Raw genomic sequence first — 25,887 nt, 5'->3', positions numbered from 1 at the left:
AAGAAGCCGGAGTCTTATACTAAAGTGATGTTCAGGTGTCTAAGTCCGCGTCGGCCAATGAGAGGGCCGGTAGATTCGACTTAGCCAACTGTGGCCTCTCTAGTCGGTCATATGTTGCGGCTTTCACCGAATCCTGATAATTTTGAATGCATCGACGGCTTTTTTGTATTTCTAATATGCTTTTTTCATTAATAATGAATCATTTTACTGTTTGGAGATGCATACAAGTTAATTAACCGTAGAGATCCGCAAAAATATTTGTGGAAATATACTGGGAGGTACAAGGCTACGCCGTAACTTTGTTTTATTTTCCGGAAGATAATATTTTCAATTTTGAATAAACATATTTTTATTATATTTTAATAGTTGTGACATGAAGCTGCGCTATTGAAAAAGCTTTAGCTAGGTTGCCAATATTACAAAGTCAACAGCAAAAAATATAACGACATGTGCACATACTTTTCCGAGAGTCATTTAGGAGTAACAGAAAAACATAGGGGTCCTTTACAGACCACTGCGGAACTTCTTTTTTCATGCCAAATTGCGAAATTTGAAATTATTAAAAAAAAATTTAATGTATAAGGGACTTTTACAAATATAATTTTGTAGAAAAAAATCAAAGAGGCAGTTCGAAAATAATTTAAAAATACACTACAGCACGCCACTGGAAACTGGTCCACTGTAAAACCTGACCTTACGCAAGGCAAAGCATGCAGTCGGCGACTAGCACGGCGGCAAAGTGTAATAAAAAAATTTGAAAAAGAAGAATTTTGTTCCCAAGGATAGAAATAATTAAAATTTTAGAACACCTATTTTATATCAGCACATTCAACTGCTTTTGTCGCTATTATTATTATTTAATAAAATTAATGTGTGGTTTTAATTAAAAAAAATAATGTAACACACCTGATTTTACAACAACTGTTCAAAATTTAGTCTACCGATTTGTAAATCCATTTGAACCCGTCTTATCCAGTTTCTACGAACTAACACAAATGTTATCTTGTTCCTCTCCCCAAGTTGCTATACACGTAAACCATTTTTGACACTTGAAAAACTAATGTAAACACTATCGCAAAACGTAAATAACGGATTTCAGTATTCGTAATCGTATGGGGCCATGTGGGGGCGAGAGAGCAATTTGCGCACAGCGTACAACGCGAATTACACTAAAGCCTACAGTAGTCCAGCGAGGTAAAGGTTGAAAATACTACAACTTCAATATTTTTTTCTCTGAAACTATAGGGATATTACAAATTTTTTTTAAGATATTGACATTTTTCATGACGCAAATATTCTTGTATTCTTTCCGCAAAAATATACAATAATATAAAGCTGTATACAGGATGTCTCAAAAAGACCAGAAACTCCTGATAACTGTTAAAGATTAAGTCGTTTCTAAAAATGTTTCTGATAAATTTGTAGGATATCAAAAAAACCAATATGTTTGAGTTTGACCTTGACCATCATTTTCAAGGTCAAACCGAATGAAACACCCTATTTTTTATGCCAACAATCCAAATTTTACATCCGAATATGGAGTCAATAATTTTGGAGGTGAAAATCATTTTTCTCTGGACTCGACAACAATATTTTAAGCAAAATTTGAATTATTTTGAATAACCAATTAGTTGGTGACCTAGTGAAAGGTCAAAATCACACTAATAGTTAGTTGAATACGTCTATTAAATTCTGTTACTTTTATATTCATTATACATATTTTGTAAAAAATGAGTTTGACCTTGAACTTATCTACAAGGACATCCTGAGAAAATTCCTTAATTCTAGATCCCGACACAAGATTTGGCGCTGCATCGATTGCAGACAAAAAATAGCATATTCCATCTGAAGTTCATCTTAGTTTGACCTTGCGACTTGTGGTGAAGGGCAAATCCAGGGTCAGCATCTAATCTCTCGTTCAAAATCCTACAAATTATGCTTGAAACATTTTTGTTGAGTAAAATCTGGCTCTCTATGGATTACTGGCATAAAAAATACTGTATTCTATTTAATATTTTCAAGCCAACCTTGGTTTGACCTTGACTTAAGTTCAAGGTCACCAGAACAACTTTTAACTAAAACTTTTTGGTAGAGCTTAACCCTGGGAAGTTTATGGGCTGTTCAAGTCTTTTTGAGTCACTCTGTATACTAGAAAGACACAGATACTCTCAGAGACGTAGTAAATGACTAGGTACTATCTCCGTGCGTTATGGTTGTTATAGTAGGGGACTGTAATTATGTAGTTAACAATTACAGTGGCATTGAAAATGACAGGAAAAGCATTTGAGATAGTTATCGGACTACTTCATTACTATCATAATATAATTACTACATATTCAATTACTGAGAAATTAATGGCAGTAGTATTCTTAGATATCTATGTTTTTGTGCATAATTTCGAGCATAACAGTAACTGAATTCAAATTTTTAAATTGGTGTCGTACCTTGCACCTAAAACAAGGTTTTTTTCGAGATGCGTAATTGCTGGAAATTGAAAATGATGAATATTTTAAAAATTCCGAACATGGAACTTTTACCTGTACATAGGATATCGCTGAGATTTTCCAAAAAAAAAATATTAGATGAAGTTGTTGCTTTTGGTGATGATTTGAAATTCGTGACTTAAATTTTGATACTAACTTTTGGGACACCCTGTATATTTCTGATGTTGCTTCAATTTTTATATAAACGGGCAGCTGTTAAAATTAAAACCTCGCATTAAAAAATTCCTTGTATAAACTCAGCAAAGAAAATACAGGGGCAGAAAATTTTCCAATTCTTTTTAGTGATTTTGGAAAGGCTGTAATTTCGTGAATAATGTTCGTGTCGAGAAAAAAAGGAAGTATCTTGAAGCTTGAAGATTCTAGTTTTGAAATCTTGAGATGAACAATTTTTTTGAAAACTTAAAAGGGCGACGCAAAGATCTCCAAAAAAATGTAATCGAATTAGTGGAATTAGGAAGTTCTTTATAATGCTTGAAATACAGAGCACTCTAGTTGAATTCACCTTATTGCAATATTTTTGTTTTTGGAGTAAGATTATGTGGAAAAAACCTCCTTCCTCCTTTCATCAAAGAAAAAAGTGGTAAAAGCCAAAGTTTCAGGCAATTTTCGTTTGCTTTTTAGATAGAACATCCTGTATATTTGTCATTTTTTCGATTCCTCTCTTTTTCCTGATTAGAATGATCTGCATTTGCTTTGATACTTTAACTTTGATACTGATCCTGCACATATACAGGGTGTCCCGAAATTCATACAACAAAATTTGGTCATAGATTCTTAAGACAAATTTAGGGGACCCGTATATTTTCTTTTCGCCAACTGGCCCCCTCTTTCGGAGTTACAACCCCCTGAAGTCTGCCCCTAAGAAGTCTTTTTTATATCTCAAAACCATGTTGTACGAGAATCACTAAATTTGGTACACAGGGGTTTTATGACATGTGGAATCTCGCAGTGCTACGCTTTTTGGCCAGAAAGCCCCTTAAGACACTTTTTCGTAGGCCCCCTTGTCTTTGAAACCAGAAAAATTTGGTCGCAAATTTGATTTTTTTTTAAATTATTGGTTTACTAGAAAGCCATTGAATTTAGAAACGTTTTTGTCTCTTGATATTTGTTTCGTAAAACGCAATGTTTTTGAGAAAAATGGCGAATCACGATATGCATTCGATCACATTTTAACATTTTTCTCGAAAACATTGCGTTTTACAAAAAAAGCATAGACAAAAAGTTGGCAAAAATACAAAATACGGGTCCCCTAAATTTGTCTTAAGAGTCCAAATTATGACCAAATTTTGTTGCATGAATTTCGGGACACCCTATAGTTCAATTAAATGGTCCTTTAAATCGCAATTTTAGTCAACTTGCCTGATATGATATAAGTTAGTTTGAGTTCGGTATATCATAACAATAAGTGACGGTAATTTCTTGTTCAACCCCCGGATAGGGGTGAAATGAGATAAAATAAATGGGTTGTTCAAGATAACTCAAAAGCGGTTAGAGCTAGAAAAAAAGATTTCATATAAAAGTTGTAGAGCATAAAATTCTACATAAAAATGATCCATTGACTTTTTCTTGTGCCATTATAATTAACAGAGTTAGGGTGGCTAAAAGTTAAGAGATGATTTAAGAAATTTAAAAAAATTATAACAAACAGAAAAATGAATGAATTTTATATTTTTTCGATCTACTCTAAAAAATGTAAATATTTTAATTTTTAATAAAAATATTTTTTCTATGCTATTCGATTGATTATATTATTTAAAATAATGAAAAGTTGCCTTCGAAATTGTTTTACGACAAAAATAAAAAATTACGTTCGTTTTTGAAATTGTTATAACTTTTTAATTAAAAATTAAAAAATATATCTATTTATCTGAAAAGATAGTTTACATTTTTTAGAGTAGATTGAAAAACAGTTATAAAATTACTTCATTTTTCTGCTTGTTATGATTTTTTTAATTTCTTCCTAACTCTGTTAATTTTAATAGTACAAGAAAAAGTCAATAGACCATTTTTATGTAGAATTTTATGCTCTACAATTTTTATAAGAAACTTTTTTTTCTAGCTATTTTATCTTTTTTTACCAATGGGGCTGACAAAAAAATTACTGTCACTGTTAATCAAGATTGTCATGGAACCACGGCGTGGGTATGTTTTCCGCTGTTAATTTACCAAAACTTTTGTCTCTGTTAAGAAAACATATTTTTTACAGAACTTGTTTTGTAATAACTTCAACTTATATTTATATCTCAAACTAGTTCATTTTTGTAATGCCCTGTTACCCATCTCATTGATAGTACGAGCTTTGTTCAATATTTTGTCCCATAGTAGGCCATATAAATTGTTAGATTGCTTTACCCCCATAGAAAAATCTTTATAGAAGTTATATTTACACATATACAGAGTGTTCCAGTAAAAAAAACAAAAAATTGGTTTATGTCTTCGAAATGCAACAACAAACTGTTTTTATCTTGCTTATTGCTTTCTTAAAGCTTATGATCTTTACCATTTCTTCCTACATAGGAAGGTAAAAAATATATGGAGGGTAGAATGTTACGTCGAATAACCGATTTTTTTAATTAAAATAACTCCGAACCAATTAATTCCAGGTGTACACTCAACTCAAAATTTTGAAGTACTTTTCAAACATTCCACGATCGGCCTTAAATTTTTAGACCATCGCCAGTCAGTTTAACAGAAAAACTGTAACAAATATATATTAAGTTGTTGTTCTCTTCCGTTACGCTAGATGCCTGTCTAAAATTGCTTTCCTTCCTCATATGCCCCGGATTGGGTCTTGGCTGGATGTTTACATGATACTTCGTTATGCGTGATGACACACATCGCGAAATGGGTTTCGTGTGATGTAAATTCGCATTGATACACTCACAGTTAGGCGACATGCACTACTTGGCAGGAATGTTGCTTCATCGCTTCCCAAAAACTTATATAATGTAGGAAATACGTATATCAGTGCTGCCGAAAAATTAGTATTACCTTTACGTGCTACCATAGTGTAGTTTATCCAATTATTATCTCGCTTTTGCAGAAGTGTGTTTAGAACTAGGAAACCACTATATTATAATTGAATAATGTGCGATGTTTTTTTAATTTTAACAAAAACAATCGTTTGGGGACCAAATTTGTTGTGAATTTAATGAAATTTGGTACACTAATACAGGGCGAGTCGCGAGAATCGCATCAAACTGCAGGAATTGATTCTATACGTAAAAATAATAAGGAAAAACTAAAATGTTGTTATCCGTACATTACAATAAAATTAGTTATTTATTACATAAATGTTTTTAGTCCAGTTGGTAGAGGTTCGGCCTGGTGGAAATTTTTAGGATTTGACTAAGGCATTTGACTGTGTGTCCCACAGAATTCTCTTAAATAAACTAAAACTTTACAATTTTGATGACAATAGCGTGTCCCTTACTGAGTCTCATCTATCGAACAGAACTCAGTAGGTTTTTTATAATTCTTGTTCTTCACACCTAACAAAAATAGTTCATGGACTTCCCCAAGGCTCAGTATTGGGCCCTATTCTATTTCTTATCTATATCAATGATTTCCCAAATTGTGATATAACTACTGATTTTATTTTATTTGCCGATGATACTACTGCTTTAAAGTCAAATAATAACTTACTTAAACTCACAGAGGATTCAGTGGATACGCTGCCGCTGATAAAGGACTGGTTTATTGCTAATAGATTGAACTTAAATGTTGACAAAACTCAATCTTTGCTTTTTACACTTCGCCATATCAATACTTGTAATAACTCAAATAGCATTAAATTTCTTGGAATTCACCTTGACACTAAATTGAGTTGGGAAAAACATGTCAATGAACTATCCGCACGTTTATCTAAGAATATTTTCCTATTGCGTAATTTGGATCGTGTAGTATCTAAGCCTGTTCTCATATCTGCATATTATGGTACTTTTCATGCCACCATAACTTATGCAATTTTGAACTGGGGTCATTCGTCCCACAGTGATAAAATTTTTGGTTTACAACGTAAATGTATTAGAATTATGGTTGGAATAAAATACAGAGATGATTGTTGGGAGCACAAGAGAACGACACAATAATAGGCCTAAATTTTGTAGATTAGCAAAATCCAGAGATGGCACAAATTATTCTTGCATTAAATTCTTTAATAGACTTCCATTTGAGATTCGATCACTAAATTCAGACTGTTTTAAGGCGAAAATATCTTAAGAGAAAAGCGTTTTATAATTTTGATGAGCTCCTTGCTGACCAGTTTTTAGATATTTAGTGTATGTTCGTAATATTCACTTTTTTATGCTGTTTACGTCATATTTATCTGAATGTGTTTTTTAGCTTTAGTGTAGTATTGCTTATATAATGTATATTTCGTGTTTTTCTTTCTTTGACTTGTGTAAACATTTTAATGTATAGACACCAATAAATGATTTGAGAGGATACAAAGCAAAAAAAGCTACAGTATTGGAAAGACCACATATTGAAGAATTTTTGACTGGAGCTTCCTTCCGATAAAGAATATTTGATGATTAATTTAAAATCTCTTCACCTTTTACATGTTATTAGGTATATAGTGAACTTTGAATTATTTTAGGTTGCACTAATAACGGGGGGTTTCTGGTGCCTGTCGATGCTACGAATTGACAATTGAAAATTAGTGACATAAGGACGTTGGCAGTTACCTACTTGTTTTAATACTTGACACCAAGACGGACATTTCAAGAAAATTTCCAATTATAGAAGAAGGATTTTGCGTGAATGCTGTTGAAATATGCAGAAAATATATTTCTCTGCGCCCAACTCGCCTACAAGACAGATTCTTTTTAAGATACATCAATCAAAAATGTACTTCTCAGCCTGTTGGAATCAACAAATTAGCGAAGGTATCTTCAATAGTTGCTTCATTCCTGAATATCGCAAATCCAGAAGCATATACTGGCCATTGTATGAGGCGCACTTCAACAACTTTATTGGCCAATAAAGGTTGTCGTTATGATGATACTCGTACGTATGAAACTGTTTATTGATCGAAACGCATAATTATTTATCACATCACACAAATGAACCTTAGTTAAGTTCAAAGACTGAACAGTCTAAGTCATTAATTTTTTATAACGCCTAAGTTATTAGAAGTAAAAACACAATTTGTAAAAATAACACGTACCTATTACTATGCATAAATGTAAATGTAAAACGATCTTAGGCAAATCAGCTGGCCATAGAATATTTTTCCCTCGGTTTTGTTAGTAATTCCGCTGTTTGACTTCCCACATTAATTTTAAATTGAGCTGGATGGATATTTTTAGTAATTCACTTTGTCTTCCAAGTTCCACACACAAACGATTTACTCGTATGCTTACCATAAACGTCAAATAACAGGTTCGAATCGACACCATTAAAAATTATCAGAAACACGTTTCTGTGCTTAATTAATAATTTCAATAATGAAGTCGTTAGCCATTTCGATAAGGTGCGTGCTAAATCACCGTTTTGGAAGATCTTGGATACTTGGTCCAACAGTTGCAGTTTTGTAGGTGTTCTACGGATTGGTTTTTAATGAGAATAAAATTAAATTTCAGTCACCAGTGAAATAAAATAATTGCAATTTTTCTTTTTTTATTTCTTGTTTTCTCCTTAACTCAGAACCCAGTTAACCGATTTGATCAAAATTGCTGTTGCTTAGTTTCTCTTGATGAAGTATGCAGTGATTATGTTCCTATTAGGTTAAATCATACAAGGCGTTCATTTTACTACAATCCTTTGTTTATATTCTTCTGTAACCTTTTTGGACGTTTAAATGTTTAAATTTTTACACGTAGAAATAGGTAGAAAATTATATTCTACACAAAAAATGTACGTAGTTATTTCCAAAAAATATGGGGTATGTGTTAATAAATATTGTCTGTAATATCTTCTATCTATCATAATTTCGACTTTTGATAGGTATACATTTTGAGTGTAGAATAAAATCCTCTGCCTATTTGTGATAGTTGCGTGTAAAAATTTAAACGTACAAAAAAGTTACAGAAGAATATTTACAAAGCGTTGTGGTAAAATGAACGCCCTGTATGATTTAATTTTGAAGGAACATAATGAATGACTGCATACTTCACGAAGAGAAATTAAGCGACAGTAAATTTTGCTCAAATCAGTTAACTGGGTTCTGAGTTAAGGAGAAAACAAGAAAATTAAAAATGAAACTTTAACCCCTGTAACATTTTTCGTTTAAGCAAGTTTGGTTAAATCGACACCATTTGGGTTCTAGATTATACCTTTGAAGTATGTAACATTCGTTAGGTGACACCCTGTATTTTCTACTATAACATGTATAAGCAGTAGAAGAAGTAGAATCAGCATTGCTGTCGCTCAATATTTTCTCTCCAATCTTGATTTTCCTTTGAAGGGAATCTTCGACATATCCTCCATAGCCCGGTCAAGAGACATTTCAAATAACGAAAATTCCGACAGAGCTAAATTTTGGTGGAGACCTTGGTTACACCATTAGAAATAAAGTGTCAAAAGTCCCCATCGATCCCATGTGTGCTAAAAATGTTATTCGTGGTCAAAGGTCAAAATTTTAGGTTTTTTGGATTTTAGGCCTACTCCACGAACTGTTTTGACGGATTTTTTTTTAACTGTATGATGATTATTCATATAGATATTGGTTATTGACTTTAACTGCAGCTCTGATTTCTTTTGATATTTTAATCTGATTCATACTCTTCAGAGTCGACTTCAACAGGCATGTCTTCTTCGATTTCATCTTCTTCTTGCTGGATGTTCATAAATTGTTCAAATGAAGATGAATCAGCTGTATCTTCATCGAAATCACATGAATCTTCATCTGCTGTATTCAATTGGACATTTGAACAAGACTGGCTTTGACAATTAGTACACGCTGGAGAACACAGTAACCCTACTCTTCTACAGTCACATTTAGCACTACAACCATTTTTGAAATTGCAAAAAATAGTGTTTAGGAGTTTTCCCAGAACAGGTGGAAGTAAAGTTTGAATCGGTTCCAAAGTATTATCTGTTAATTTCCAACCCCAGAATTCCGGGTTCATTTGATTGCTTAGCCATGTCTGAACTTGATAGTATACTCGATACAAGTGTTGATTAACAGAAGCCGATGTTGGAGGAAGACAAGATTGTTGTACTTGTTTCTTGTTTCGTGTATTTTTTTATAGAAGTTAAATATCTATATTTATCTATACAATCATTTTTTTGGAGCTCCTTAACAGCAAGGAGAAAGCGAATTCCTTTTGTGATTATTGTTTGAGGTGAAGAATCAATTTCTGCAATCAATCAAATCTTTTTTTCCAAATAATTTTAATACTGAAATTTTACCCCTTCTGAACATTGCTGATGTAGTATCGCAGCCGGTTATCGCATGTAAAAATAAGATATGGTTTTGGCATTTTGGATAAGCAGATAAACTTTTTGAAGAATATATTTCTGTTCGCTATTGAGCCTTTCCAGGTTTTAAAAAGTATATAATTTTATCAATTGGAGTCCTTGCAGTGAGTAGTATTAATAAGTGAACATCTTCACCAACTACAATAGTTGTATTTGTTGCATTAAATTGTTCTATTGCTGCTTCAATTATAAGGACATCTGCGTCATTTTGTAGCTGCTGAACCGCGAAATGAAACTGACGATTTTTTTAATGTTCTGTTCTGTTTTATAAAGTCAACTTGTGATATTTGCTAACATAACTAAACTTCATTTATTTATCTACGATTTCTGATAAGATAACCCACCAAATCTGATCTCATGTCAGGTTTCGAGGATAATATTCAGAACGCCCTCAATGTTAAAGTTACAAAAGTTATGACCAGAAAATTCCTACATGTTCAACAGTGGCAGATGGTATAAAATATTAACCCAATCCTTCTGGGTCATCCAGGATCAAGTTTAAAAGGGAGAATCGATACGAAACATAACTTTTCCCGTCTAGTCATCCATGAAACGGCTAATCATTGAGAAACAACCGCTATCGAATTGTCATTAGAGACTCCGTCGTCCGCCATCAATATTAAATGTACTGAATTATTAAAGATCTCCAGTAAAATTATAGAGCACATCTTCCCGGTAGCGATGGGGAGGAATCCGATAGCGCTGGTCGCGTGTCAGGCTCCGCCCCCTCGGAGATAGAGCCGGGTTCCCATTGGTCCACGATGCTCAAGTTTTGCGAGATCGAGGAGAGGAAGATTTTGAGTCAGACTTAGCCTCTGCTTTTGGTTGATTTGCCAGTAGGTCTTTTAATTTGTGACCAGTCGGTTTTTGAAATTAATGGCATTGGATTATTGGCATTAGTCTCGCGAAACGCTTTGAGATATTTTTAGATGTAGTGGTGGGTGTGTTTTGGGATACCTTTGCTTTTGGTCATAGGACTGCTTCAAGGTAAATGGTATAGGTTTTAAATTTTGCGTGAGGAAGACTTTTCCTTCGCTTTTGTGTTATGATGCAGAGTTTGAAACAATGCGAAGAGTAGATATGAAAGTTATTGCTTAACTAGAGATATAAATAGTTCTGTTAAGAGCTAGAACTACTAGTTAGGAAGTTCTAGAACAGCTAGAATTACTAGAAACAGTGTATTTTCCAGATGGTAGTTAGCATAGTAGTAGTTCTATGATTAATGTCCTTCGATCAAAATTTGTTGGGAAATCTCGCAAAGACTAGAAATTCATAGTAGGCTTTATAGAGACAATTGATTTGTGTCAACAATGAACATAAACAATGAAAGTATCTTGTTTTCCAAGGCACCGCAGATCAGATAAGTAACAGACTTGATCTAACTGTGTGTTTCTTTATACATATCGTTTATTATCTTTTGAACTGGAAGAGATATCGAAAAACTTTTTTAATAACAATTTTTGAGAAAAATGCGACCTTTCTAAGACGTGAAAAATATGTGTGAAATTGGGAAAAGTTACTTCGATGACGTGGTAGCCCTTAGGATGAAGACATACTAAAACAGAGGTCGAATTGTCGTATTATGATGTCACGTCCTGTAAAAATCAAGTGAACTGGTTCAAATTTGAACAGCAAATTGCTACAAAAAGTTTTATTAGTAAAATACTCGAAGCTATTTGTTACACATTAAAATAAACGGAATTCCTTTCCCAAGGAAAGAAATAAATAAAATTTTATGACACCTATTTTATATTGGCTAACTGCTTTTGCTGCTATTCTTATTATTAATTATTAATACAATTGATTTGTGGTTTTAGTTAATAAAATAATTTGATATACCTTATGTCACAACAATTGTTCAAAATTTTGTCTAGCTACGTATAAACACATTTGAGCCCGTTTTACCCAGTCACTACGAATTAACACAAATGTTGTCTAGCTTCACCATAACACAAATGTTGTCTTACTTCACTATAAATTAAAACGATATCCATCAACTTTGAGTGGCTATATATGTAAGCCATTTTTGACGCTTGAAAAACTAATGTAAACACTATCGGAGAGACGTAAATAACGGATTTCAGTATTCGTAATTGCCTGAGGCCGCTTGAGGAGAGACAGTGCAGCGATGTAAAGGTTCAAAGTGTACTATAATTTGTATAATTTTTTTCTCGGAAGCTATAAGCATCTTACAAATTTTTTTTTACGATATTGACTCAATTTTTCATGACGTATCTGTTCCCAATTTTTTTTGCATAAATTGCGAATCACCATACCTATTTTTGGAAAAATACTACTAAACAATAATTTTTGTGATCACTGTTGACCACAGATTTTTTTTAAGGTCAACTTCTGATTTACATTTATATAACGAATTACAAAAAAGCATAATTTTATGCAAATGATAAAAGTTTTACGATAGTTACTATGGTTACAAGTTATGGTTTCTTCCTAATTAAATGACATTCATATGTTTTCTTAAAAGAATTTATTCATATTTCAAGAGCAATATAACACTTTTTAGAGAGTGACATCACTTGTTGCCAAGTCTTTCTACTTAGCCCAATATCTAAAGCAAAATTCACTTTTGCTATTGTCATTTTATTACCTATTGCCTCCGAAAATTAATATTTTATTGGCTGTTTTGGTTGTTTGTTCCCACTAAAGTCCCTTGTGTTTCATTATTGGTCTAGTGTGGATAAAATTGTAGTAATTGTTACTTCTATTAACCGATAACATTTAGTTACAATGACACATAGTTACAATAATCACAAATTAGTGGATATTTATTGATATACGGCGAACGTAGACAAACTGCTGTCGCAGAACGACTGTCAAGGGGGTAAGATGATATTAAGATTATTATTTTTTTCGTGTGATTTCGACCTTACTTTAGTACCAGTATTACAATTTTTGTTTCAACAAATATTGCTGTAGCTTCAATATTATCAAACGCACCGATGTTCTTTTACTTTTGTATGTATATAATTCAATTATAACGAAAGGAAGAAAAAATTAGTTCTTCAAAACACAATTTTATTTCACAAAAGTCACAAATAGCTTCTACAAAACGGTTATCGTTGTCTTCCTCCGTACAATTGACTGAATAGAATAAAATAATTATCTTTAAAAAATAGTTTATAAGTATCCCCATAGGCGTAGCTGCGGTGGGGCAGACTGGGGCGCTTGCCCCTTCTGGTTCATCTAATGAAGCAAAAAATATTAAAAAAAATATTGTTGCGCAGGTAAAAATTAATTATTTAAAAAAATTAAAAATATATTTTTAAAACTAATAACTAATTTATAAATTTAATTTAAAACAATATAATTTTAATTTATTAAAGGCGGGAAACATGATAATTTTTACATTCTATTCCAGAAGAAAGTTACTTGCTGCCATTTTAAATTTGAACATATTCCGTTTAAGAAGGCTCTATAGCAAATAGGCAACCAGTAATACATTTTTATAGATTTTATCACACAATTTGTCTACATATGATTCAATGCACAAATAACGGACTTTCCTCCATTCTCTGGCGGATTTTCTACAAAATGGAGTTAGTTTGAAATTTAAATTACTCTTAATTGAAAAGAAATTTGTAATTTGTACCGTAAATTACAAATTTCCTTACATCAAAAAGTTATTTGAGTTTCAAACTAAGTTCATTTTATAGAAAATCTCCGTTAGAATGGAGGAAAGTCTGTTTTTTTGTGCATTAATTCATACTTAGACAGACTGTGTAATAAAGCCTACAAAAATGTATTGCTGGTTTGCTATTTGCTACAGAGCCCTCTTAATTTTCTGTTTGCTAGTGACACAACAATATTCTCCTTGCAGATGATGAAATTCAAGGTATCCGGCCTCGTGGCCGACTTGATGCCCAACATAAGGCTCATACAAGCATCCGGTCATTTCATGTTCAACTACCACGCCGACAACTCCGGAGCCTTGCACGCCTTGAGACTGGGATACTCCTGCGCGCATCTGCTGTTCTGCCTTTTTCAATATGGGTAAGCCCGGTTAAAATGTCGCCTTATAGCAGCGCCCTCTACACTACCGAGAGGGGTACTAGAAAGGGGGTGTGTCCATTATTTTGTGCAATTTTGCAACAAAAACTGCAACAGCTGGCAACGCTGATAGTGCATTGATACAACTTACCGCGCTAATACCGGATAGAAGAATTAGAGTGCAGTTTAAAGAATTAGTTCTTATACCTAGACTATTTATTTGATTAAAAAAGCGTCAGATTTGTATTCAGGTACCAAAAAACTGAGCCGCCTTATAAATACACCCTGTATTCAAACCAATCATTTTAACAGTTGCGCATATTGCGAAGTTTCAGAGAGGTGGATTCCAAAACTGTTGACTGCCGGACAAAAACTGTTTAGGCAGCAAATTTCTCATAATCTTTAGTTCCATTGTTAGGGAGAAAACTTTTCCTATTGCCCTCGTAAGATTATTATGGAATAACATCATCTAAAACAAAAAATAACGTTATTTCCGCGTTGTGATTAAATTATACGCAAGGCCATACGTCTAAAACCCTTCATCTATAATTAGCCGCGAGATGTGGGCTGAAAATATTGCCCACATAAAATAAATCCGCATGAAAAGCCCCTGACAAGTTAGATCTCGGTGAAACTCCCCAGCAACATTAATCATCTATTTTTTAAACAGGAACAGGAGCTGGTGGGCTTAGATCCCAGCACGTCAGTATATAATTTTGTCAGGAAATTCGCTTCGCGACGTTCTTTTGCTGGAAGTCAATTTATTTTGGTATTAAGTTGGCCAGACTCGGTGTTTCCAGACTGCGGATGCGAGATATCAAAGAAAATTATCTCGCTAAAACACATTTAAATTTAAAAAGTACGGGGTGACCGAAAAAATTAGGTGTTTGCAACTGGTTTATATAAATGAGAAACAATAAAGAAAAGAAAGTGGATTGATCCATTACAAACCTAAATTTAACGTCACTTCAGGCAATTTAAGAAATAATGTCGATGATTTTCCCAAAAAAATGAGCTACAACAACAAAAAACTGTGATATGTAGTCGACTTTTGATAACAGATTTCGAAAAAATATATTTTATTATTACAATTTTAGATGCATTTTTGGAAATCTAGTGGTAGAAAAAGACGACGTCAATTACCTGGCAGCAAACACGATCACTGTGCTGTTTTTCACGCACTGTATCACAAAATTCGTGTATTTCGCCTTAAGATCGAAGTTGTTTTATAGGTAGGTCCAATATTGTTGCTAAAAAATCACCAACATTGAACTTAACCATCTTTTTAGGACTTTAGGCATTTGGAATCAGTCCAACAGCCATCCCTTGTTTGTAGAATCCAACAACCGATACCACGCTTTGGCCTTAAAAAAAATGAGGACTTTATTGATTTGTGTCACAGCTACAACAGTCCTTTCAGCGGCAGGTAAGAAACTGAAAAAATTTTGGATTTTCAAATAATATACGTTTTACGCAAAATCATTCATAACCAGGACGATACCACGTCCGTCGTGACAATCAACACTTCATGGTATATGATAGAACTACATTAACACTAATATTTCACTACTTTTTCTTTAGCATGGACTGGCATCACCTTCGTCGAAGAGAGCGTGCACAACATAAAAGATCCCGACAACGAAAACGAAACCATAACGGAAGAAATACCCAGACTGCTGATCAAATCCTGGTATCCTTGGGACGCTATGTCGGGAATGGCCTACTACGGATCGCTGATATTCCAGATTTACTACGTCCTTTTTTCCCTGGCCCACGCCAATCTAATGGACAGCCTGTTCTGCTCCTGGTTAATATTCGCTTGCGAGCAACTGCAACACTTGAAGGAGATAATGAAGCCTCTGATGGTAAGATGGATAGATTAAGTCATGGCAATAATAACGATGAATTCTTCTTCAAAGGAACTCTCGGCCTCTCTAGATACGTATGTACCAAAAAGTGCTGACCTCTTCAGAGCACCAAGTGCGAAGTCTCAGGATAATTACATAGAAAACGGTAAGAACCGACCATCGTTCCTGCAAAAAAATGTTACGTGTCCTTCTTCTAGATTACAACGCTAAAAATGAGGAACTAAACCTAAAGGGCATCTACAACACCAGACAAGAGCTAGGTGGGAACTTCAGGAGTGGAGCTTTGCAGACGTTTGGACAAGGTGGGGTAGGTCCCAACGGGTTGACCAAGAAGCAGGAGCTCATGGTGAGATCAGCCATCAAATACTGGGTGGAGAGACACAAGCACGTTGTCAGGTAAAATAGGAAGACTGAAGTTTCACAAGATATTGCTATATCTTCATGGGATTAAAATATTGACATTGTGAAATTGATAAGAGGGACAGTTAGCATTGGGATTGGGACGTCTAGTTTTTATTGAAAAAATGTTATTTTCCAAATTCTTGTTCTACTTAGACATACGAGTACTTATATTTAAATCTTAACTTTTCTTTTTTCTGGATGATTTCTTGACCTAATTTTTTTCAAACTCGTTATAACCGTTGCATTCGTAATGAGACCATTATTATTCATATAGAAGTCAAGTTGCTTTAACAGAAATGAGGCACTTTGTAATACGTAATTTCCCCTTTCTCTTTGAGACATCATTAATATGGAAATGACGGATTATCTTCGTAAAAGTCTTTTTACAAGCTCCTTTGGAACTGGATTAGTTTCAAGGAAAGAACGGTGGAACAACTAATTACTACTAATCCGAAACCGATAAGTTAATTACCTTATTAAATTTTCATGAGGAGTTGTTGTCGAGTTTGTTCAATAAATAGTTGATCAGTTATATCCGCAGTGCCAATATTTATTGATTTTCCTTGGTAGAACAGCGAGAAATTAAATATTTTCATTATACAGCATTTTCAGTTAGTCTCCTTTAGACTAGGGCGGATCTGTTTTGAGGTGGATGTGAGAGGGGGCTAGCAATTTTTTTCTGGATTACCTTCAGAGCAACTCACATAATAAAAGTGTAGATCCCTAGATCTGGGCGAGGTCCGAAACATTTTCAAAATTGCAAAAATGTTTAAAAAATTTAAAAAATATTGATGAAAAAAAGGCAAAATGAGTTTTTTTGGACAATTTTTTTAAATATTTTAATAGCTCCGAGGGTATTCTAATTTTGGTAAGAAGAAACTTTAGAGTATAATAAAACAACACACCAAATTTCATTAAAATCGGTTCGATAGTTTTCCCAAAATAATTTTTTGAAAAAATTTTGAAAAAAATTTTTCGAATTTTCTAAATGTTGCACAGCCTCAAATAAAGCTTCTATTTATTTGAAAATTTGTTCACATAGAAAAGACCGCTCAACCTTTCAACTGGTTTTTGAAAAATTTAAATCGGTTGATTAGTATGGCCACAGTAAATTTTTTAAGTTTACACTCTTTTTATTTATTTTTAAACAATTAGATTACATTTATCAATTTGCAATTTAGTTTTTTCAAAAATTATAATTTTAAAGTACTATTTTTTCTTAATTTTATCTGCATTTAACAAAAAAAATAATTCCTAAATATTTTTTTTTTAGTTTGTTTAAACAAAAATTATTTAAATAATTGTAATAACTATAACTAAATACATTCATATTCAGAGTGTTGAAATATATACGTAAACAAATGTCTTCATTGAAAAATTACAATAGCATAGGGTAAAATATACAGTATATTTAATGCATAAATAATAAACTTTGTTTATAACAAAATATGTGCAAATTAGACAGTTGGCATTACGATATTCGAATTCCTTGGCTCGTGAGACATCGGATTAAATAAAAGATCGAAATTGGTCCATTAGAAGCCAAGATAATGCAATTTTTTTAGTACCTTCGCATTTTGAACCTCCGAATTCAGTCGTGATTTGAGTCACTTTTTGCGCGTGCGAGCGACAGCTTTTCCGCTGATTTATCTATGTTGCCGATAACTTACGGATATGAAAATTTTTTTCCAACTTAGAACTTGGAAAAATGAAGCCACTGGATCAAAGATTATTGCTAAATTGTTTATAAATTAACGATAAATGCCGAATTTAACGGAATTTAACTTTTTTTTAAAAAAAGAAGCGTCTTTCCCAGTAATTTAAAATTATAATTTTTGGAAAAAACTAAACTGCAAATTGATAAATGTAATCTAATTGTTAAAAAATAATAAAGAAAGTGTTAACTTTAAAAATTTACTGTTGCCGTCCTAATCAACCGATTTCAATTTTTCAAAAACCATATGAAAGGATGAGCGGCTCTTTCTATGTGAAAAAATTTTCAAGTATCTAGATGCTTTATGTGAGGCTGTGCAACATTTTGAAAATTCGAAAAAAATTTTTCAAAATTTTTTCAAAAACTTATTTTGCCAAAACTATAGAACCGATTTTAATGAAATTTGATGTGTTGATTTATTATACTCTAAAAATTTTTTTACTAAAATTAGAATGTCCTCGGAGCAATTAAAATATTTTAAAAAAATTATCCAAGAAACTTCATTATTTTGCCTTTTTTTCACCAATTAATGCTATTTTGCAACATCGGTAACAAATTTAAACATTTTTAACCTGCAGTATATTGTGCAAAATTCAATTCTAAAACTTTTTTCCTCTTCAATATTCTTCCAAAATGCATAGGTTCCAAGATATAAGGAAAAACCTAAGATAAAATAGGTATTTTTTTAAAATTTTTAAACATTTTTGCAATTTTGAAAATGTTCCTGGGACCTCGCCCAGATCTAGGGATCTACACTTTTATTATGTGCGTTGTATTGAATGTACTTCAGCAAAAATTAGCTTGCCCCTCTTTCATCCAAAAAGTGGGATATTTCCACAGATGGTCTGGTCTATATATTTTTATGTTGCTTTTAGACTCGTTACAGCTATTGGCGATGCTTATGGCGTGGCACTGTTGCTCCACATGTTGACGTCAACAGTTATGTTGACCCTTTTGGCTTACCAAGCCACCAAAGTAAGTTACTTTTCATTCCAAATTTTGTCTTTCTCACTCTGTCTACACAAGTAATTTCCGTTTGCTCTAGATCAACGGTGTAAATACTTACGCTGCTACCACCATTGGATATCTGGTGTACTCTTTGGCCCAGGTTTTCCACTTCTGCATTTTTGGGAACAGGCTGATCGAAGAGGTAAATGATCAGGGTAAATGTTTTTGATTACAAACGATATTGGAAGCTTCTTGTTTCAGAGTTCTTCTGTTATGGAAGCAGCTTACAGCTGTCACTGGTACGACGGCTCGGAAGAAGCCAAAACTTTCGTCCAGATCGTGTGTCAGCAGTGCCAGAAGGCGATGCAGATATCTGGAGCGAAGTTTTTTACTATATCCCTGGACTTGTTCGCATCTGTAAGTAAAATTTGTAGCAAATCATTAGCTGTGAGTAGTTGTCTTGACATGGGCATGTTGACTTATATGTAAAAGAGTATTTTCTTTTCATATAAAATATATTAACATAAAATTACTGATTGTTTACTGGGTGTTAACTCACGTTTTGATCTACATAACTGTATAAGTAGTACAGAAAAGGAAAAAGGATATTCATTGTCATGAATAGGACACACCACAAATCCATATTCTAACGAGCGTTCAAATAAAAACGTGGTCGAAGTTGGCTCTGACACATTGGACGTAGGGAGTAGCTTATAGCGACCAACTTAACCTCATTTCTCAACGAGCTGTATAGCAGCTGTCAGTTTCAATAACGTTAATGACTATATAACTTTATTTTAAAGAATAATCGTGATAACAATAACAAACAATTAAACGAGCTGCGGAAAGTGTCCCCCTCCTTGTTATAACAATAAATTAAAGTAGCTGCTGAAATTGTCCCCCTCCTTGTTCCAAGCACTTTTCACACCTGTTCCTCAAAGAATTAAAGACATTTTCTAAGATGCTCGGGGTATTGTTAATTTCACGAATCTTGTCTATAAGTCGAGCCTGCAGATGGTTTAAATCAGGAATAGGCAGTTCAAAAATAGTGTTTTTAAGGTAAGGCCACAAAAAGAAATCACACGGCGTAATATCACATGACCTCGGTGGAAATTCATGTTCAGCATTGAGACTTATTAGTCGATTTTGGAAAACTTCCCTCAACATATTCATCGTCTCGCCTGCCGTATGTGCCCTTGCGCCATCTTGTTGAAAGTAAAAGTTTGTAATTTCGTTTTCTTCCAGCTGGTTAACAAAAGGAGCGATAATTTCTTCTCTATACCTTTGCGCAGTAAGAGCACCATTAAAAAAATAGGTCCATAAATCCTCCTTCGATTGAGAGCACACCAAACTCCAATTTTATGAGCGTGTAGAGGGCCCTCGACAAAAAAGTTATCTGGTTTTTCAGAAGACCACATTCTCATATTCTGTGAGTTTACGTAACCACTTAAATGAAACCAGGCTTCATCAGAAAAAACGGTGATATTATGGAGTTCACCGTAGTTGTTTAAAAACCATTCACAAAATACAGCCCGTCGCGGAAAATCAACTTCATGAAGTTCTTGCTGACAAGTTAAACGATAGGAGAACAAACGCAAATCTTTTTTTAACACTGTGTGGCAGGTACCGACTGATACTCCCACCATTTGTGATAAAACACGTACAGAAGTTCTTGGCGCATTTTCCATTATTTGTTGGACATTTTCTTTTAATTCTTCAGTCCGCTTTTTAGGTCGGCCGCTTCCTTCTTTTCTTGTTACACTGCCCGTTTCACGAAAAACATTAACACAACGCTGAACTGCACTTTGAAAAATTTTGTACTCAACAACGCCGGGAAATTGATTTTGAAATTCTATGAAACATTCCTCAATAGAATACTTCCATATTACATCAATCTTGCGTCCATTTGTAAAGTAGGACTCTATGATAAACACTTTTTGTTCTTGAGAAAACATCATTTTAAACGCTTTTTAAAACGAAAATATTCAAATTGATAGCGGCGATATAGCGCTTTGACAGATGACGTTTAAGTTCATTTGCTATACGCTACGCCCTACGTCCAAATTTTCAGAACCAACTTGACCACGTTTTTATTTGAACGCTCGTTATAATAATAAAATATTAATAAACATAAACTTGATGATTAAAAATTATGTACAAGGGATATACAGGGTGTTTATTAAGCACAGGGTGTCTCAAGCTCGATAGTATAATGATATATAAACTACTTTTACAACTCTTCTTCTTCTTCTTTAGGTGCTTGGCGCCGTTGTAACCTACTTCATGGTGTTGGTGCAACTCAAATAAGTCGCCCAAAGTGTTGTTTCTTCAGTTTAGCTATAATTTAATGGGCAAAGATTAATTTCGATACCTGATAACAATCAAGTGATTAGATGGAATCGTTAAGGTGCATATTTTAAATTTTAAGATCGTCTCATCACTTAGAATAATGTGTCTGTATAAATCTATTTAAGTGATAGTCAAGTGCTGGTCTGCACAAATGTTCGTAGCTTTAGATTTATAGTCTAGCATTAATTAATTACTTTTTTAAGTTAAGCACAAGATGTGATATTTATCCCTGTTACGGGATTAATATTTGTTCGAGCAGGGTATGTCACTGTTAGACTTAGATCGTACTAATCACGACTTCTATAATTTTAAAGAGACATTCTGAGTCTGCGTAATTAAGTACAAAATTCTGTAATCTTAATCCGTATGCGATAGCAATAACAATGAAAGTTGACATTGTTGGTGCATAGTATCTTACGACTAGGCACAGTATTTTGTATAAATAGTTCAAATAATCAAAAAAAATATATGTATATCAATTTTTCTCCGGTTACAGTAACTATTTTTACCTAGATAGTACGTCACAACCTTAGAGTAAATGTAAATTAACACCAAGTTAAAAGCATTCAAAAGTGTCTTATATTTCATGCTAATTTTGTCCTATTGCACACAAATGTTCATTTCTACTACTTCTTTATTTAACAAAACTACTACCCTGTACCTGATTCTATCAAAGGGGGAACATAATCTAACGCTACTTGTAATTTAAAAAAAAAATCTGTATAACAAACCCTATGTTAATGTTACAACATATCCTATTTTATATATCGTTTTTGACGCATTTTTAAGCTTAAGTGTTAATAATTTCAATTATTTACCATAGTTTAATAAAGTTAACGTTAGTAAAGTATGTTTTTTATGGAAATATGAATACCTTGTGCCTTGATGATCCGACCTTATCGAGCAACACCTTGGCCGGAATTTAAATCGATACACCCGCGACAGTTGAACACCGTACGGTGGCGCTATCTGCCGCGGCGTCACGCAACATTGCTGTCATCTGTGAGTAACCATAACATTTTCGTTGTATAACCTAGGAAAAAACGAGAACTTTTTGAAAATATTGAATGAAAACGTTAAAGAAATGTGCCCGCTGTTAGTTGTTATACAAATTTGCGGTATTCCGTGTTGATTAAACCCAGTGTGTTGTGAAGTTAAACGTTGTGCCGGGCGTAACAAGAATATAAAATAAGTGTTCAAATTTTGCTCAAAAGCAACAATAAATCAATCGTGTATAGGTAATAAAAGTTGTTAATAGTTGTTTAGAGGCAAAAGCTCAGCTTTAAGGCATTAATATAGTTGTTAATAAATAAATTTTAGGAGAAAAACGGGTTCCTGATAGTAGACATAATAGTCGCGATCGAATCTGTTTTTTTTGGCAATACCTACTGGGATATTCTTTTTTTATACACGTTAGTCGGTGATTCTTGCAATATTTTTGACAATCTTTGAACTGTGTTAGCGATTTACGCACAAGTAAACAATAATTAGTAATAAAAGGAGACCCAGAGACCATCGTCAAGGACGACAGGTACCTACTAGAACACGTCGTCTTTTTTAAGGTAAGATTTTATTATTATTTTTTTAATATGTATGTCCACATAACACTTTTTATAAAAAGTGAATATTGTTTTCAACGTGATGGTAAGTGAAATATACTTGAAGATATATGGATGCTTTTTTTGACTTTTATGAATTAAAAATTATTATAGTATTTTTTGTTTCGAAGTATTTTGAAAGTCAAGAATCGAAAGAACCCAGTTGTTTGCTGAAATTTTGTTATAGAGAAAGAGAACCATTATCTTGGAAACAAATTTCTTCATAAAGATTGGACCACTGAAAACTTTCTACGAAGTTATGTATTTCCAAGATTTATAAACTTGGGCGTAAGTTGTGTAAACTTTCAACTTTCTAGCTTGATTTTGATATTAGCAATAAGTTATGACGGTTTGTGTTTCTGTCACTACTTATAGTCCAGTCACTGAAGGCGAAAATAAGGTAAAAGCTCCCAATTTCTTCGGTAAGCATGGATTTTCCTGAAAATTTGCCTTGATACAAGCTTATTTGATCTCCCACTTCAAAAGTTATATTGTCTAAATGTGCGCTTTTTTCTATTTGGGGATGAAAACTACTCTTGTACGAAAAAAATGCGAAAATCGGAGATTTACGTATTTTAAAGATTCAATTCATGTTCAAATATGTTAGTCCAAGCATTATAGAGAAATGCTTACAGAAATTATTACCTGGACAAAAAAAATATGAGCGTATAAAAAATTAAATTTTAAATTGAGTTTCTTGTTCTTTAAACTCGATCCAATATGGCGAATATGGTCAAAAAAAATCGCAAAGTTGAAAAAAACGGTTTTTCTAAAATAACTAAAAAAATATAGCACGAATTGAAAAATTTTAAATAAGAAAGTTGTAGGTTTTAAAAAGATCTATCGACTGATTTTTTGAAAGTATCTATTGCTTTGTTACTTTTCGGGATATATCGAAAAAACCGTTAAAAATCTTCTCTTTTCTCTTCTTCTATAACTCGTTTACATTTACGTGCCCATATTTGCTATTTACTGCAAGCATAGCCCGCGGCAAGCCAAAAAAGTACATTTTTGAAAAATTTAAAAATATTAATTATTTTTCGAGATATATCGATTTTTTGAAAAAAAGGCGCTCTCGAAAATTGGCTAGATCTTCTCAGCGGATAGCCCTACAGTAACGATTTTCGGTTTATTTTCTTCGTAAAGAGTTATATTATCATGCTGTTAAAAAATGTTGACGATTTTATTAATTTTAAGGATCAAAAAATGACTTTGAATAAGTTGCACTTTTTTGGGTGTTTTTTTCAAATTACTATTTCAATTTTTATTTTATGAAAATGACTTTTAAAGAAAGAAAACTAAACATTTACGGGTCTATTCTGCTTCTAAGGCGAAAATGCTATAATATTCGTATTTAGCTACCCCAGATTAAGTACAAAGAAATAATAAAAATTCAAATTTCACGTCAATCCATTCCATCCGAAAAAATTGGTAGCCAAAATACTTCAGTGACTGGACTATTAAGAAATATTAAATAAATAAGGCTTTAGTTCTTGTAGACAGAGGTTATCAGCATGTATTATATAGTCCAGTCGACATTTTCTTGCACTTTATAACGGGGAAGGTATGTGGAATGATGATATTAAAAAAAGTAACTCGTAAGAAATGTCGCAAAGTTAGCAAATTGCAAATAACTGGCAAAATTACTTTTTTTACTGCCCATGAAAATCCAGACGACCTATCGATAAATTAGTTATTTTATGTTGTAGGCAATTACCTACAATTTAAGATACCTAAAGTCATATTTCACCAATTTGTTAACTGTAAAATAAACGTTGAACGCTGAAAAATCAGTTTTCGAAAATTGCGCATTATTATTACAAAAAGCTATAAATGTTGATGAAAATGGTAACGACGGTATGTCCAATGGCCAACATGTGTTTCGATTCGATTGCCCGTGAAATTGTTGCTCCTGGTATTTGTTAATCAATTTCGTGCGTGTTTAATTTTTAAACGTTAATTTTACAAGTTAATATCGTAGATATATGTTCTAATTGATCCAAAGAAACGTATCGAAAAGGAAAAATCCCAAAAAAGTTGAAAATAAGTCGCTCTTTACAACTAACAAAGTAGGATGTGCAAAACAGCGTTACAAATGAATTTCCGTGGGTCAAGAAAGAGCCGCTCGGGAATTCGTTCTTTTTTGCATTAAATAGAGCTTTTACTGCAGCTAGCACGTTTATGAGGAGTATTTTCCGAAAGTTCAATTAATTTTTAGCAAATCTACAACAAAAACATAGATTTTTGCAACTTTTTGTTAATTGTAAAATTATATTCGCAATAAAAAGAAAATAAAAGAAATTGTCGATGTTATCTTCTAGAAAATTTCATTTATAACAAAAATTATCTCTTCCCAAAGTCCGATCCAACCGAGATATTGAGGAAAAACAATTAAAAAAGCATTTTTTGCTACGTAAATTGTTTTAAACATTTTCCCCTCACTATGTGGTGCTTGTGAATTTTAATATTGTGTTCTTTAACATATTCGTAGCCGATTTGTCAAAAAAATTGGACTTTATGGAAAATTACTTCCTCTGAAACCCCGCCTACTGGACTAGAGGTCAATGACACAGATATCACAAAAAAGTAACGACTGGCAACACTGATACAACTGTTTAGCGGTGTCACACCCCGTATACTTTCTGAAGACATAACTCTTTCGCGTTTAAAATTTGTGGGATCTATCTCTCGTAGTAAAAGAGATATAACCAAATGAATATGCCATAAAAATACCCAGTGCCTACTTGATTTTCTAATTAACACAATGTATTACCTCGCAAAGGACTCGCCGTCAATTCCGTAACAGCCCGTACACAAAAAAAGAGCAGTTTATCGAAAATCAACTCCTATCCCGCTTCTGATCCGACTTCCACGGCACACTCGACCTAATCGGGCAACTCCTGCAACGTTTTGATTAGATCTAAAGTACACATTGTGTGAGAATTTCTGAGTAATCCCTCGGCATCAAAGCGGCTGATTAAATCGATGAAATCGGGGATTCCACGGAACTACACGTGTACCAGTCCACTTAACACACTGATACGGTTAGGTTGGCATTTAGAGAGTTCCCA

The 25,887-nt window shown here is 33.2% G+C and overlaps 1 protein-coding gene across 1 annotated transcript; it reads left to right on the top strand.

Annotated features, from left to right (window-relative positions):
• The first annotated feature begins 10,779 nt into the window (after window positions 1-10,779).
• Window positions 10,780-22,155, top strand: LOC108908594 (odorant receptor coreceptor). Its single transcript, XM_018712675.2, has 11 exons — window positions 10,780-10,916; window positions 13,768-13,940; window positions 15,035-15,169; window positions 15,227-15,363; window positions 15,519-15,802; window positions 15,857-15,950; window positions 16,003-16,201; window positions 18,797-18,896; window positions 18,967-19,071; window positions 19,131-19,286; window positions 21,126-22,155. The coding sequence occupies exons 2-11, from the start codon at window positions 13,768-13,770 to the stop codon at window positions 21,174-21,176; spliced, it is 1,434 nt and encodes a 477-aa protein (XP_018568191.1). The 5' UTR covers window positions 10,780-10,916; the 3' UTR covers window positions 21,177-22,155.
• Window positions 22,156-25,887: the final 3,732 nt, after the last annotated feature.

The sequence above is a fragment of the Anoplophora glabripennis genome, unplaced genomic scaffold (genome assembly GCF_000390285.2).
Source record: "Anoplophora glabripennis isolate ALB-LARVAE unplaced genomic scaffold, Agla_2.0 scaffold316, whole genome shotgun sequence".
NCBI classification, from domain to species: domain Eukaryota; kingdom Metazoa; phylum Arthropoda; class Insecta; order Coleoptera; family Cerambycidae; genus Anoplophora; species Anoplophora glabripennis.
Note: the sequence above shows the minus strand (reverse complement) of the source record. Positions and strands in the feature narration are given on the sequence as shown.

Excerpts from the sequence above, each read along its gene's own strand:
- LOC108908594 (XM_018712675.2), top strand. The coding sequence starts at position 13,768 with ATGATGAAATTCAAGGTATCCGGCCTCGTGGCCGACTTGATGCCCAAC. Across the intron at positions 13,941-15,034 it reads TTCTGCCTTTTTCAATATGG|ATGCATTTTTGGAAATCTAG; the intron begins GTAAGCCCGGTT and ends TTACAATTTTAG. Across the intron at positions 19,287-21,125 it reads CCCTGGACTTGTTCGCATCT|GTGCTTGGCGCCGTTGTAAC; the intron begins GTAAGTAAAATT and ends CTTCTTCTTTAG.